Below are 15,000 nucleotides of genomic sequence, written 5' to 3' on the forward strand. Positions count from 1 at the left end.
CACAGGTGAGCAGGCAGGTGACGTCACTGCGCAGCACGGACTCACCTGCTGGTAAACTGTGAGGTGACGTCACGGTGACGTCAACAGGTTTTAGTCTCTATGGTTTTAGTTCTGTGTAAAGTCACGTGACAGCCCCCACCCCCCCCCACACTTTAACTCAACTTTATTTATAAAACTCTTTAAACACAGTTTGGGGGGGGGGGTGTTACTGTGTGTGTGTGTATGTTACTGTGTGTGTTTTACTGTGGGTGTGTTACTGTTTGTGTTACTGTGGGTGTGTGTTACTGTTTGTGTTACTGTGGGTGTGTGTTACTCTGTGTGTGTGTGTGTGTGTGTTACTGTGTTTTTATGTAACTGTGTCTTTCTGTTACTGTGTGTTTGTGTGTGTGTCTCTGTGTGTGTGTGTAATTGTGTATGTTACTGTGTGTGTGTTACTGTGTGTGTTTGTGTGTATGTTACTGTGTGTGTTTGTGTGTATGTTACTGTGTGTGTGTTTGTGTGTATGTTACTGTGTGTATGTTACTGTGTGTGTGTGTGTTTGTGTGTATGTTACTGTGTGTGTTTGTGTGTATGTTACTGTGTGTGTGTTTGTGTGTATTTAACTGTGTGTTACTGTGTGTGTGTTACTGTGGGTGTGTGTTTGTGTGTATGTTACTGTGTGTGTTAATGTGGGTGTGTGTGTTACTGTGTGTGTATGTTACTGTGTTTGTGTGTATGTTACTGTGTGTGTTTTTGTGTTACTGTGTGTGTGTGTTTGTGTGTATGTTACTGCGTGTGTTTTTGTGTTACTGTGTGTGTGTGTTTGTGTGTATGTTACTGCGTGTGTTTTTGTGTTACTGTGTGTGTGTGTTTGTGTGTATGTTACTGCGTGTGTTTTTGTGTTACTGTGTGTGTGTGTTTGTGTGTATGTTACTGCGTGTGTTACTGTGGGTGTATGTTACTGTGTTTGTGTATGTAACTGTGTGTGTGTGTGTGTGTGTATGTAACTGTGTGTGTGTGTGTGTATGTAACTGTGTGTGTGTGTGTGTGTATGTAACTGTGTGTGTGTGTGTGTGTATGTAACTGTGTGTGTGTGTTACTGTGTGTGTGTGTGTGTATGTAACTGTATGTGTGTGTGTAACTGTGTGTGTGTCTCTGTGTGTGTTACTGTGTGTATGTTACTGTGTGTGTGTCTCTGTGTGTCTTACTGTGTGTTTGTGTGTGTGTCTCTGTGTGTTACTGTGTGTATGTTACTGTGTGTGTGTTACTGTGTTTTTACTGTTTTTGTGTGTGTGTGTGTGTTACTGTGGATGTGTGTGTATGTATGTAACTGTATGTGTGTGTGTAACTGTGTGTGTGTCTCTGTGTGTGTTACTGTGTGTATGTTACTGTATGTGTGTGTGTGTGTGTGTGTGTGTGTATGTAACTGTGTGTGTGTGTGTGTGTGTGTGTGTATGTAACTGTGTGTGTGTGTGTTACTGTGTGTGTGTGTGTGTGTGTATGTAACTGTATGTGTGTGTGTAACTGTGTGTGTGTCTCTGTGTGTGTTACTGTGTGTATGTTACTGTGTGTGTGTCTCTGTGTGTGTTACTGTGTGTTTGTGTGTGTCTCTGTGTGTTACTGTGTGTATGTTACTGTGTGTATGTTACTGTGTGTGTGTCTCTGTGTGTGTTACTGTGTTTTTTACTGTTTTTGTGTGTGTGTGTGTTACTGTGGATGTGTGTTACTGTGTGTGTTACTGTGTGTTTGTGTGTGTGTGTGTGTGTTACTGTTTGTGTGTGTGTGTGTTACTGTTTGTGTGTGTGTGTGTTACTGTTTGTGTGTGTGTGTGTTACTGTTTGTGTGTGTGTGTTACTGTTTGTGTGTGTGTGTGTTACTGTGGGTGTGTGTTACTGTGTGTGTTACTGTGTGTGTATGTGTTACTGTGTGTGTATGTTAGTGTGTTAGTGTGTGTGTATGTTAGTGTGTGTGTTACTATGTGTTGCAGTGTGTTAGTGTGTATGTTAGTGTGTGTGTGTGTGTGTATGTTACTGTGTGTGTGTGTGTGTGTGTGTGTGTGTGTGTGTGTGTGTGTGTGTGTGTTGCAGTGATCAATGAATAATAGTATTTATATATAGTTAGTTTCAGCCTATCAGTGAGGAGATAATCAATACTAAAGGTTGAAATTTAAATCAACACAAAGCTGCCTTTGACTGGTCAGACTGGTTAGACTGGTCAGACTGGTTAAACTGGTTAAACTGGTCCTCTGCTGGGCGTCCAATAAGATCTCCTTCTGACTTTAAACACAGCATTAATGAGGTCTGAAACAGGAAGTAAAGCAGCTCTGAGCGTTCTGATTGGTGCAGACAGAAACACGAATACTGTTCATTGATCATTAAAAAGGTTTCCAAAGTTAAATCTTCATTACAGAAGTACGATCAATAAACGTTATTGATGCCGCTGTGAGTTATGGGTTGCAGTGACATCACTTCCTGTGGTCCACAGATGTACGCGTGGGAGATTTCAGACCAGCTGCTGCAGCTCAAACAGGATGTGGAGTCGTGTTATTTCGCTGCTCAGACGATGAAGATGAAGATCCAGACGTCGTTCTTCGAGCTGCCGCCAGAAACCCACACGGCCCTGAGAGACTCCCTGCTGACCCACATCCAGAACCTCAAAGACCTGTCCCCCATCATCGTCACCCAGGTAACCCTCACACTTGTCCCCTAGGTAACCCTCACACCTGTCCCCCATCATCGTCCCCTAGGTAACCCTCACACCTGTCCCCCATCATCGTCCCCTAGGTAACCCTCACACCTGTCCCCCATCATCGTCCCCTAGGTAACCCTCACACCTGTCCTCCATCATCGTCCCCCAGGTAACCGTCACACCTGTACCCCAATATCGTCCCCTAGGTAACCCTCACACCTGTCCCCATCATCATCCCCTAGGTAACCCTCACACCTTTCCCCCAGGTAACCCTCACACCTGTTCCCCATCATCATCCCCTAGGTAACCCTCACACCTGTCTCCTAGATAACCCTCACACCTGTCCCCATCATCATCCCCTAGGTAACCCTCACACCTGTCCCCCAGGTAACCCTCACACCTGTCCCCATCATCATCCCCCAGGTAACCCTCACACCTGTTCCCCATCATCATCCCCTAGGTAACCCTCACACCGGTTAATAATTCCAGGTGTGCTAGTGTTAGAGGAGACACCTGAACCATGCAGGCAGGAGTGGAGTCACAAACCTGCTTCCTGTTTCTACTTCCTGTTAGCTCCTGACGCTAACCGCTGGCTTCATGTTTCACAACCTGATGCCACACTCACTTCCTGTTAGCTCACACTGAGACGCTGTTGGACAGGAACAGCTGATCACAGATAAACAGCCTTTAAGTCAGATATTGATCTATTGATTGATTGATTGATGGATTGATGGTGTGTGTCTCAGCTGGCGTTGGCGATCGCTGATCTCGCCCTGCAGATGGCCTCGTGGAAAGGATGCGTTCACACGCTCATAGAAAAGTAAGAATTCACACAACTCTGCATCAGAATGTTTATTATCAATAATGTCAGACATCCGTTAGATCTGGCAGATCAATCAGACATCTTAACGGTTCAGTGAGCACGCAGGTGTGTCCTCTAACTTCCTGTCTCACCTGTGTGACCCCCCCGCAGGTACAACAGTGACATCAGCTCCATGCCCTTCCTGATAGAGATCCTCACCGTGCTGCCGGAGGAAGTTCACAGCCGCTCGCTGAGGATCGGAGCCAATCGGAGGACGGAGATCATCGAGGACTTGGCGTATTATTCGAGCACTGTGGTGACCCTGCTGGTGAGACCCTCCCCACCCCCCGTCCTCAGACCCTAATCCTTTCAGCCTCTGATTAATGCTCCTCCTCTTCTTCTTCTTGTGTTATAGACGTCGTGCGTGGAGAAGACGGGGAACGATGAGAAGATGCTCATCAAGGTGTTTCGCTGTCTGGGCAGCTGGTTCAACCTGGGAGTCCTGGACAGTAACTTCATGGCCAGTAACCAGCTGCTCATGGTCCTGTTCCAAGTCCTGGTGAGCTCTGCTTGTTCCTCCTTCACTTCCTGTCTCCTGTTGTTGGATGAAGGTCTTTGATGTTGTTCTGGTTTTACAGCAGAGAGACGAAACCTCCACCAACCTCCACGAGGCGGCGTCGGACTGCGTGTGCTCTTCGCTGTACGCCATCGAGAACGTGGAGACCAACGTGGCGTTAGCTCTGCAGCTGTTCCAGGGTGTCCTGACGCTGGAGACGGCCTATCACATGGCGGTGGCCCGAGAGGACCTCGACAAGTGAGGACCGGTTCCAGATACGGTCTCAGAGGTTAGTCGGTCAGAGCGGTGAGTCACTGTTGTGTTTGTGTTGGCAGAGTGCTGAACTACTGCAGGATCTTCACCGAACTCTGTGAGACCTTCTTAGAGACCACTGTCAGGAGTCCAGGCCAGGGCATGGGGGACCTGAGGACCCTGGAGCTGCTGCTGATCTGTGCAGGACACCCTCAGTACGAGGTATGAAAACTATCATTTAACCCTGGTAATCCTGGTCTCTGTGGTCCCGGTTTTGTAGCTACTGACGTTGTAGTCCTGGTCTCTGTGTGGTCCAGGTTGTGGAGATCTCCTTTAACTTCTGGTACCGCTTGGGAGAACACTTGTATAAGATCAACGATGCAGCTCTGCACAGCATCTTCAGACCGTACATCCAGAGACTTCTGCACTGTTTGGCTCGACACTGTCAGCTGGATCCAGACCACGTAAGACACCTGACCCGGTCCACTTCCTGACCCCTGTCTGGGTTTATTATCCAGTGTCGGCTTCCTGTGTTCACGGTAAATCAGTCCGATGTTTCCACAGGAAGGAATCCCAGAAGACACAGATGATTTCGGGGAGTTCAGGATGAGAGTGTCCGACCTCGTTAAAGACGTCATTTTCCTGGTTGGTTCTATGGAGTGTTTCTCTCAGGTAACAACCGACCCATCTGAAGCTCCTCTGTCTTAACATTCATGCTCTAACTGCAGCATCTCTCCACTGTCACCCAACCTGAGGCACAAAAACACCCAGGAATATATCTAAGAAGACCCTCTGTTGTTTCCTCAGTTATATTCTACATTAAAAGAAGGGAATCCTCCCTGGGAGGTGACAGAAGCTGTTCTCTTCATCATGGCTGCCATCGCCAAAAGTGTCGATCCGTGAGTATCTGAAGACGTTTGCTCCTAAACAGAAGGGACAAATGAGATGTGTTCAAACTCAGTGATCGGCAGCCCTGACGTGTTTTCTGTTTAAATGTTTCCTTTCAGAGAGAACAACCCGACCCTGTCGGAGGTGCTGCAGCAGGTGGTGTTGCTCCCAGAAAGCGTCCACATGGCGGTTCGATACACGAGCATCGAGCTGGTCGGAGAGATGAGCGAGGTGGTGGACAGAAACCCCCGATTCCTCGGTGAGAAACCGTCTGTTGACGTTAGTTTAATGTTCCAGGAGCTGAAACCCGGTGTGTCCTGGTCTTACCGTGTTAACCGTACCTGTCCTTCCTGCTCAGACCCGGTGCTGAACTACCTGATGAAGGGTTTGAGGGAGAAGCCTTTGGCATCAGCAGCAGCGAAGGCGATCCACAACATCTGCTCAGTGTGCAGAGATCACATGGCTCAACACTTCCAGGGTCTGCTGGACATCGCTCGCGCCCTCGACACCTTCGCCCTGTCCACCGAGGCCGCCGTCGGACTGCTCAAAGGTAACGCTACACCTAGGAGACCTCACCTGGTCTATAACTCGGTACACCTGTGAGACCTCACCTGGTGTGTCCACCTGCAGCAGGTCACATGTGTACCTGTGCAGGTGACAGTAGCAGTGATGTCACAGGCAGGGAGCTCAGGTCCTCTGAAATGAGGCCAACCAGGAAGTAACTTAAAACTGCATTCTATCAAAAGGCCACCAGGGGGCGACCGTTTTGGTGTCAAAAGGACTTCCGTCTCTATACAAGTCAATGGAGAATTCACCAACTTCTCACTTGATTTCTAACCTCAGTAAACGTTTTCAAAATGTGTTTATGGTCTCAATCGCTTATATATGTTACGTCCATTATATATACAGTCTGTGATGTCATCATGTTCTCACCTGTGCAGGTACGGCTCTGGTTCTTGGTCGTCTTCCTCTGGAGAAGATCGCTGAGTGCCTCAGTGATCTCTGTGCTGTCCAGGTCCTGGCCCTGAAGAAGGTCAGTGTGAGTGTTGCTCTATTTAATACTATTTACTGTGTGTGTGTTACTGTGTGTGTGTTACTGTGTGTGTTACTGTGTGTTACTGTGTGTGTGTTACTGTGTGTGTGTTACTGTGTGTGTGTTACTGTGTGTGTGTTACTGTCTGTGTGTTACTGTGTGTGTGTTACTGTGTGTGTGTTACTGTGTGTGTGTTACTGTGTGTGTGTTACTGTTTGTGTGTTACTGTCTGTGTGTTACTGTTTGTGTGTTACTGTGTGTGTGTTACTGTGTGTGTGTTACTGTCTGTGTGTTACTGTGTGTGTTTGTGTTACTGTGTGTTACTGTGTGTGTGTTACTGTCTGTGTGTTACTGTGTGTGTGTGTGTTACTGTGTGTTACTGTGTGTGTGTGTTACTGTGTGTTACTGTGTGTGTGTGTGTGTGTGTTACTGTGTGTGTGTGTGTGTTACTGTGTGTGTGTGTGTTACTGTGTGTTACTGTGTGTGTGTGTGTGTGTTACTGTGTGTTACTCTGTGTGTGTGTGTGTGTTACTGTGTGTTACTCTGTGTGTGTGTGTGTGTGTGTGTGTTACTGTGTGTGTGTGTGTTACTGCGTGTGTTACTGTGTGTTACTCTGTGTGTGTGTGTGTGTGTGTGTTATTGTGTGTGTGTTACTGTGTGTGTGTTACTGTGTGTGTGTTACTGTGTGTGTGTTACTGTGTGTGTTACTGTGTGTGTACTCAACATTGACCAGGTGATGTGTATTTTCAGCTCCTGTCTGCAGACTCTACAAACGGTAAATCAGCTGATCCGACCGTGTGGCTCGACAGACTCGCCGTCATTTTCAGGTGAGAGTTTACCTGTTTCCTGAACTACCTGTATGCAAACTATTCAAACTTTATTCAAATGAAGCTCATGTTTGTTTTTCAGACACACAAACCCGATCGTAGAGAACGGCCAGACACACCCCTGTCAGAAAGTCATCCAGGAGGTAAACACTCACCTGTTATCACCTGTTATCACCTGACCTCACCTGTTATCACCTGACCTCACCTGTTATCACCTGACATCACCTGTTATCACCTGACATCACCTGACGTCACCTTACATCACCTGTTATCACCTGACCTCACCTGTTATCACCTGACGTCACCTGACATCACCTGTTATCACCTGACCTCACCTGACTGACTGTTTGAATATTTTCACGTTTGAAGTATTTAGATTGTATGTTTTTTTATCTGAATGGATCCAGGTGATATCAGGTCAGAGGGCAGGTCACATGATCAGTCACCTGATGTTGTACCTGTATGTGTTGTACCTGTGCAGATCTGGCCGGTGCTGTCGGAGACTCTGAACACTCATCAGGCTGATAACAGGATCGTGGAGCGATGCTGTCGCTGTCTCAGGTTCGCTGTACGATGTGTTGGGAAAGGCTCCGCTTCACTGCTGCAGCCACTGGTCACTCAGGTGAGACTCACCTGTACTGACACACCTGTACCGACACACCTGTACCGACACACCTTTACCGACACACCTGTGTATCTGATTTCATAATCAATGGTCCGTTGAGGTGATTAAACTGATCCAGCAGGTCTGTTCCCTACCTGTTGATTCTTACTGCTGTGTGTGTGTGTGTGTGTGTGTGTGTGTGTGTGTGTGTGTGTGTGTGTGTGTGTGTGTGTGTGTGTGTGTGTGTGTGTGTGTGTGTGTGTGTGTGTGTGTGTCAGATGGTGGGTGTGTACCAGGTGTATCCACACTCCTGCTTCCTGTACCTGGGCAGTATCCTAGTGGACGAGTACGGCATGGAGGAGGGCTGCAGGCAGGGACTACTGGACATGCTGCAGGTACAGCAATTAAACTGCCCCCCCTTTACCTGTCCCCCCCCCCCCACCCCTGTATTATATATGTTAACTCACATTTCTCCCCCCCCCCCCCCCCCCCCCCCCTTTACCTGCCCCCCCAGGCCTTGTGCATGCCGACCTTCCAGCTCTTGGAGCAGCCCAACGGTTTGAGGAATCATCCCGACACCGTGGACGACCTGTTCAGACTGGCCACCAGGTGAGTCTGCAGGTCACATGACGTCATCCACAGCTGTTCCTGAGTGTCCGCTGACCTGTGTGTGTGTGTGTGTGTGTGCAGGTTCGTGCAGCGCAGCCCCGTCACTTTACTCAGCAGCAGCATCATCGTTCACATCATCCAATGCGCCATCGCCGCCACCTCATTGGACCACCGAGACGCCAACTGCAGCGTGATGAAGTTTGTGCGTGACCTGATCCACACCGGTGTGGCCAACGACGTGAGTGAACACACAGCGCCGCCACATTTACCGCCACGTTACGGGTCGCTCAATAAAACGCTGTGTTTGTTGCCGCAGCACGAGGAGGACTTCGAGGTAAGGAAGCAGCTGATTGGTCAGGCCATGGAGCAGCACGGCCAGCAGCTCATCACCCAGCTCATGCACTCGTGTTGTTTCTGTTTGCCGCCGTACACGCTGCCCGACGTCGCCGAGGTCCTTTGGGAGGTTATGATGTTCGACCGGCCGGTGAGTATACGCCCGCCGTCCAGGTGCGTCAGGTGTCTCAGCTGTTCTCTGATTGGTCGGCTGTGCTTTCATTGCAGACGTTTTGCCGCTGGTTAGAAAGCGCTCTGAAAGGTTTACCGAAGGAGACGTCAGGAGGAGCGGTGACGGTGACTCACAAACAGCTGACAGACTTCCACAAACAGGTCACGAGGTGAGCAACAAGCAACACGAGCAATAAGCAACATGAGCAACAACATGAGCAACACGAGCAATAACATGAGCAACATGAGCAATAACATGAGATTTAAGGTGACAGATTTTCAGTGTAAGGTATAATTTGGATCCTGGAGGATTGATTAGAGAGCAGCAGACGTCTTCATTACACAGATTAAACCGTACAAAGTGATCCAGTTAATAACAAGTAAAAAGCAAAGCCACTAGATGGCAGCAGAGAGCTTTACAGCAGCAGAGAGTTTTACAGCAGCAGAGCCACTAGATGGCAGCAGAGAGCTTTACAGCAGCAGAGAGCTTTACAGCAGCAGAGAGCTTTACAGCAGCAGAGAGCTTTACAGCAGCAGAGAGCTTTACAGCAGCAGAGAGCTTTACAGCAGCAGAGCCACTAGATGGCAGCAGAGAGCTTTACAGCAGCAGAGAGCTTTACAGCAGCAGAGAGCTTTACAGCAGCAGAGAGCTTTACAGCAGCAGAGAGCTTTACAGCAGCAGAGAGCTTTACAGCAGCAGAGCCACTAGATGGCAGCAGAGAGCTTTACAGCAGCAGAGAGCTTTACAGCAGCAGAGAGCTTTACAGCAGCAGAGAGCTTTACAGCAGCAGAGAGCTTTACAGCAGCATCTTAACTTCAGAACTCGGTCCACATCGTGTATTGTCGTCTGCATCTTAACTTATTGATCCAGGAAGTTTGAATCTGTCTATATTTGTCCAACTTCTGTTAAAGTGAGAAGCTGATGAACTCGTTGGTTGTTAACAAATCTCACAGAAGGAAAATGTTTGTTATCAGCAGCATTTCAGACACTGATGTCCAAACTGATCCGACACACATCTGAACCTGAAGACATTTTTACTCTGGATGAACAGAGTCTGAACACACACACACACACACACACACACACACACACACACACACACACACACACACAGTTATATATCAGTCCAGTTCAGTTGCTTATCATCATCAACCCAACACTGAACACACACTGATTCTTATTTACTGGTCTTTACAGGAATCACAGATCCTGTTTTTTGAGTTAAAAGGTTAAAATCTAACGCTGATTTTGATTGGTTTAATGGAACTGAAAGCTGTCAGAATGGAGCGTGTTGATTGGTTGTCTCAGCAGCAGTCTGTCGGGAATTGTTCGGTCTGACGGTGGAATGCAGAAACAGAAATGAACCAGAGTCGAGTTGAGACTCGACCTGGAATGAAACAATACCTGCAGTGTGAGGAGACTCACCTGAGCTCACCTGAGCAGCCCGATCATAGACACACTGTTTCATCTGCACAATGAAACAAACCACATCCCGTGTTTTTCAGAGTTTCTGTAACCATGGCAACAGCATCAGTCTGACTAAGAGCACGTTTAACTGTGTAAATGTTTCCTCTCTGCAGCGCTGAGGAGTGTAAACAGGTGTGCTGGGCCATCAGAGAGTTCACCAGACTGTTCCGATAGTTGACACCTACATACACCACCAGGTAACAACCCACACAGGTAACCTCACACAGGTAACACAGGTAACCTCACACAGGTAACGACCCACACAGGTAACCTCACACAGGTAACGACTCACACAGGTAACGACTCACACAGGTAACCTCACACAGGTAACCTCACACAGGTAACCTCACACAGGTAACGACTCACACAGGTAACCTCACACAGGTAACCTCACACAGGTAACCTCACACAGGTAACGACTCACACAGGTAACGACCCACACAGGTAACCTCACACAGGTAACCTCACACAGGTAACGACTCACACAGGTAACCTCACACAGGTAACGACTCACACAGGTGTTTGTTTCACATTGAAGTAAACAGTAAATACTGACAGTGTTTTCTTCTGCAGGTTAAATCTTTTGTTGGCCAACATTCAGAGGTGACGGCAAAAAGCTGCGACTGCAGACGAGGATCCAAAGGGACGAGGTGATGATGACGATGATGATGATGATGATGATGAAGATGGGACTTTGAATGTGGGACTGGACGAATCACTCTGAGGTGGACAGACAGTGAGGACTGATTGGACAGACTAACTGAGGAGGAGTCGACCCCCCCCGACCTCACCTGCAGCAGGTGTCAGGTGGGCGGGGTCGGGTCCAGGAAGCGGAGCTGATCCGGATCATCATCAGTAATAATGGAGGATGTGCCTGGTCAACAGTTTTTAAGAGAAGATTTATTTTTTGGACTTTGGTCGTGATGTTTTTTGTCCGTGCCATACGAAGAGCCAAACGATATCCCATGATGCTTTTGGCTGAGCGGCTGCCTGTGGGAGCTTGATGCTGGAGGATTTGGCGTCACCTTTGACCTTTTTAAGATTTGGTTGAATTTTAGTTGTTTTGCCACAAAGTGAGACAGAGTGAACTCTGGGAAATGAGACACAGAGACTGACACCATGACATCATTGGTGATGTAGCCTTGTTGTAAACAATAAAAAAACAACTGAAACAACGAAAACGACCCGCTTCACTTTGTAGAACTTAATCAGAGATCAGTCATCACATGAAACCCACCAGAGCCGGGTACTGGTACCAGTCCAGGTGCCCTTAAAGTGAGACCCATACCAACTGGTACCGGTACCAGTCCAAGTACCCTTAAAGTGATACCCATACCAACTGGTACCGGTACCAGTACCAACTGAGTACTTCATTGATACCCATCATCAATCAGTCAATCAATCTTTATTTGTATGGCGTCAAATCACAACAAAATCATCTCAGAGCTCTTCACACAGAGAGCAGGTTCTAAACTCTTTATTTAAAGAGACCCAACATTCCCACGAGCAGCACAAACGTCAGAACCAGGCTTAGAGTGGGAGAACATCAACTGACCGGTTGGTGTGAATAGAAGCATTAAACCACAGACAGGTTGTAGCTGCTGTGGGCCAATCACATGTCACATTAAATCAAAGAACGCTTGTGCTGATTGGCTGAGAGCAAGTTCATTCAAATATCATATTTCCAGCTCTGGAGGGAAAAAGGATCAATTGCAGGAATCGTTTCTATACTACTTGGTATCGATTTATTTCTGTGGATACCTGAAAGGTGTCTGACTCGTTACTGCCCCCCGTGGTCAGTCCTAGATGTTACCTTTAGACTCGTTACTGCCCCCTGTGGTCAGTCCTAGATGTTACCTTTAGACTCGTTACTGCCCCCTGTGGTCAGTCCTAGATGTTACCTTTAGACTCGTTACTGCCCCCCGTGGTCAGTCCTAGATGTTACCTTTAGACTCGTTACTGCCCCCCGTGGTCAGTCCTAGATGTTACCTTTAGACTCGTTACTGCCCCCCGTGGTCAGTCCTAGATGTTACCTTTAGACTCGTTACTGCCCCCTGTTGTCAGTCCTAGATGTTACCTTTAGACTCGTTACTGCCCCCCCGTGGTCAGTCCTAGATGTTACCTTTAGACTCGTCACTGCCCCCCGTGGTCAGTCCTAGATGTTACCTTTAGACTCGTTACTGCCCCCCGTGGTCAGTCCTAGATGTTACCTTTAGACTCGTTACTGCCCCCCGTGGTCAGTCCTAGATATTACCTTTAGACTCGTTACTGCCCCCCGTGGTCAGTCCTAGATGTTACCTTTAGACTCGTTACTGCCCCCTGTGGTCAGTCCTAGATGTTACCTTTAGACTCGTTACTGCCCCCCGTGGTCAGTCCTAGATGTTACCTTTAGACTTGTTACTGCCCCCCGTGGTCAGTCCTAGATGTTACCTTTAGACTCGTTACTGCCCCCCGTGGTCAGTCCTAGATGTTACCTTTAGACTTGTCACTGCCCCCCGTGGTCAGTCCTAGATGTTACCTTTAGACTCGTTACTGCCCCCCGTGGTCAGTCCTAGATGTTACCTTTAGACTCGTCACTGCCCCCCGTGGTCAGTCCTAGATGTTACCTTTAGACTCGTTACTGCCCCCCTGTGGTCAGTCCTAGATGTTACCTTTAGACTCGTCACTGCCCCCCGTGGTCAGTCCTAGATGTTACCTTTAGACTCGTTACTGCCCCCCTGTGGTCAGTCCTAGATGTTACCTTTAGACTCGTCACTGCCCCCCGTGGTCAGTCCTAGATGTTACCTTTAGACTCGTCACTGCCCCCCGTGGTCAGTCCTAGATGTTACCTTTAGACTCGTTACTGCCCCCCGTGGTCAGTCCTAGATGTTACCTTTAGACTCGTCACTGCCCCCCGTGGTCAGTCCTAGATGTTACCTTTAGACTCGTCACTGCCCCCCGTGGTCAGTCCTAGATGTTACCTTTAGACTCGTCACTGCCCCCCGTGGTCAGTCCTAGATGTTACCTTTAGACTCGTTACTGCCCCCCGTGGTCAGTCCTAGATGTTACCTTTAGACTCGTTACTGCCCCCCGTGGTCAGTCCTAGATGTTACCTTTAGACTCGTTACTGCCCCCCCGTGGTCAGTCCTAGATGTTACCTTTAGACTCGTCACTGCCCCCCGTGGTCAGTCCTAGATGTTACCTTTAGACTCGTTACTGCCCCCCGTGGTCAGTCCTAGATGTTACCTTTAGACTCGTCACTGCCCCCCGTGGTCAGTCCTAGATGTTACCTTTAGACTCGTCACTGCCCCCCGTGGTCAGTCCTAGATGTTACCTTTAGACTCGTTACTGCCCCCCGTGGTCAGTCCTAGATGTTACCTTTAGACTCGTCACTGCCCCCCGTGGTCAGTCCTAGATGTTACCTTTAGACTCGTCACTGCCCCCCGTGGTCAGTCCTAAATATTACCTTTAGACTCGTCACTGCCCCCCGTGGTCAGTCCTAGATGTTACCTTTAGACTCGTTACTGCCCCCTGTGGTCAGTCCTAGATGTTACCTTTAGACTCGTTACTGCCCCCCGTGGTCAGTCCTAGATGTTACCTTTAGACTCGTCACTGCCCCCCGTGGTCAGTCCTAGATGTTACCTTTAGACTCGTCACTGCCCCCCGTGGTCAGTCCTAGATGTTACCTTTAGACTCGTTACTGCCCCCCGTGGTCAGTCCTAGATGTTACCTTTAGACTCGTTACTGCCCCCCGTGGTCAGTCCTAGATGTTACCTTTAGACTCGTTACTGCCCCCCGTGGTCAGTCCTAGATGTTACCTTTAGACTCGTCACTGCCCCCCGTGGTCAGTCCTAGATGTTACCTTTAGACTCGTCACTGCCCCCCGTGGTCAGTCCTAGATGTTACCTTTAGACTCGTTACTGCCCCCCGTGGTCAGTCCTAGATGTTACCTTTAGACTCGTTACTGCCCCCCGTGGTCAGTCCTAGATGTTACCTTTAGACTCGTTACTGCCCCCCGTGGTCAGTCCTAGATGTTACCTTTAGACTCGTTACTGCCCCCCCGTGGTCAGTCCTAGATGTTACCTTTAGACTCGTTACTGCCCCCCGTGGTCAGTCCTAGATGTTACCTTTAGACTCGTTACTGCCCCCCCGTGGTCAGTCCTAGATGTTACCTTTAGACTCGTTACTGCCCCCCGTGGTCAGTCCTAGATGTTACCTTTAGACTCGTTACTGCCCCCCGTGGTCAGTCCTAGATGTTACCTTTAGACTCGTTACTGCCCCCTGTGGTCAGTCCTAGATGTTACCTTTAGACTCGTTACTGCCCCCTGTGGTCAACGTTTTATCGACTGTAGAAGAAGAAAGATTTCCTTAAATTATTAATTACTAACTTTTTAAATTCAGTAACTTTATTCTGAAATGCAGAACCTTCAGTCTTGACACACTTCCTGTAGATAAAACAGTATTGATTAATGTAACATCGGGACTCCCGCTGATCAAACCTATTGATCACAGATCAGGAGCCAATCACACGAGCGGAACCTCTGCTTGACGTCTGATTGGCTCAGTAATCTGACACCAGGTGATGTCACTGCTGCACTCTGAGTAATGTGATGTCATCGCTCAGATCTTATCACTGATAATCAATAATCCTGTTATTGATCAGCTGATCGAAGAAAAAACACAAAAAGGAAGAAGCTCGATGTCGACTTTATTAAAACAAGAAAATACTGAAGCGGCATTTAATGAGATCTGACAGCAGTTATTGATCTGATGTTATTGATCAGTTATTGATCTGATGTTATTGATCAGTT

At 48.2% G+C, this 15,000-nt stretch overlaps 2 protein-coding genes across 3 annotated transcripts in view; one reads left to right on the plus strand and one right to left on the minus strand.

Annotated features, from left to right (window-relative positions):
• The window catches only part of tnpo3 (transportin 3), an 11,971-nt gene extending 591 nt beyond the window's left edge, over positions 1-11,380 (plus strand). The window contains exons 2-23 of one of the 2 annotated variants that reach the window (XM_062443456.1): positions 2,464-2,664; positions 3,414-3,487; positions 3,641-3,797; positions 3,885-4,028; positions 4,108-4,283; positions 4,361-4,499; positions 4,595-4,741; positions 4,842-4,949; positions 5,085-5,176; positions 5,285-5,424; positions 5,524-5,715; positions 6,107-6,204; positions 6,949-7,025; positions 7,108-7,168; positions 7,507-7,647; positions 7,908-8,024; positions 8,144-8,238; positions 8,320-8,476; positions 8,555-8,722; positions 8,800-8,912; positions 10,324-10,407; positions 10,784-11,380. In XM_062443456.1, coding sequence (XP_062299440.1) covers positions 2,464-2,664; positions 3,414-3,487; positions 3,641-3,797; positions 3,885-4,028; positions 4,108-4,283; positions 4,361-4,499; positions 4,595-4,741; positions 4,842-4,949; positions 5,085-5,176; positions 5,285-5,424; positions 5,524-5,715; positions 6,107-6,204; positions 6,949-7,025; positions 7,108-7,168; positions 7,507-7,647; positions 7,908-8,024; positions 8,144-8,238; positions 8,320-8,476; positions 8,555-8,722; positions 8,800-8,912; positions 10,324-10,384 — 2,658 coding nt within the window. In that variant the 3' untranslated portion in view covers positions 10,385-10,407; positions 10,784-11,380. The remainder of the gene's footprint in view (positions 1-2,463; positions 2,665-3,413; positions 3,488-3,640; positions 3,798-3,884; positions 4,029-4,107; positions 4,284-4,360; positions 4,500-4,594; positions 4,742-4,841; positions 4,950-5,084; positions 5,177-5,284; positions 5,425-5,523; positions 5,716-6,106; positions 6,205-6,948; positions 7,026-7,107; positions 7,169-7,506; positions 7,648-7,907; positions 8,025-8,143; positions 8,239-8,319; positions 8,477-8,554; positions 8,723-8,799; positions 8,913-10,323; positions 10,408-10,783) is intronic. The other variant, XM_062443458.1, reaches the window with a different exon arrangement.
• A 3,496-nt stretch (positions 11,381-14,876) lies between these two features.
• The window catches only part of irf5 (interferon regulatory factor 5), an 8,656-nt gene continuing 8,532 nt past the window's right edge, over positions 14,877-15,000 (minus strand). Inside the window, exon 9 of the mRNA XM_062443477.1 lies at positions 14,877-15,000. This exon is cut by the window's right edge and continues 471 nt beyond it. The gene's annotated coding sequence lies outside the window, so the exon portion shown is untranslated.

The sequence above is a fragment of the Scomber scombrus genome, chromosome 22 (assembly GCF_963691925.1).
Source record: "Scomber scombrus chromosome 22, fScoSco1.1, whole genome shotgun sequence".
NCBI classification, from domain to species: domain Eukaryota; kingdom Metazoa; phylum Chordata; class Actinopteri; order Scombriformes; family Scombridae; genus Scomber; species Scomber scombrus.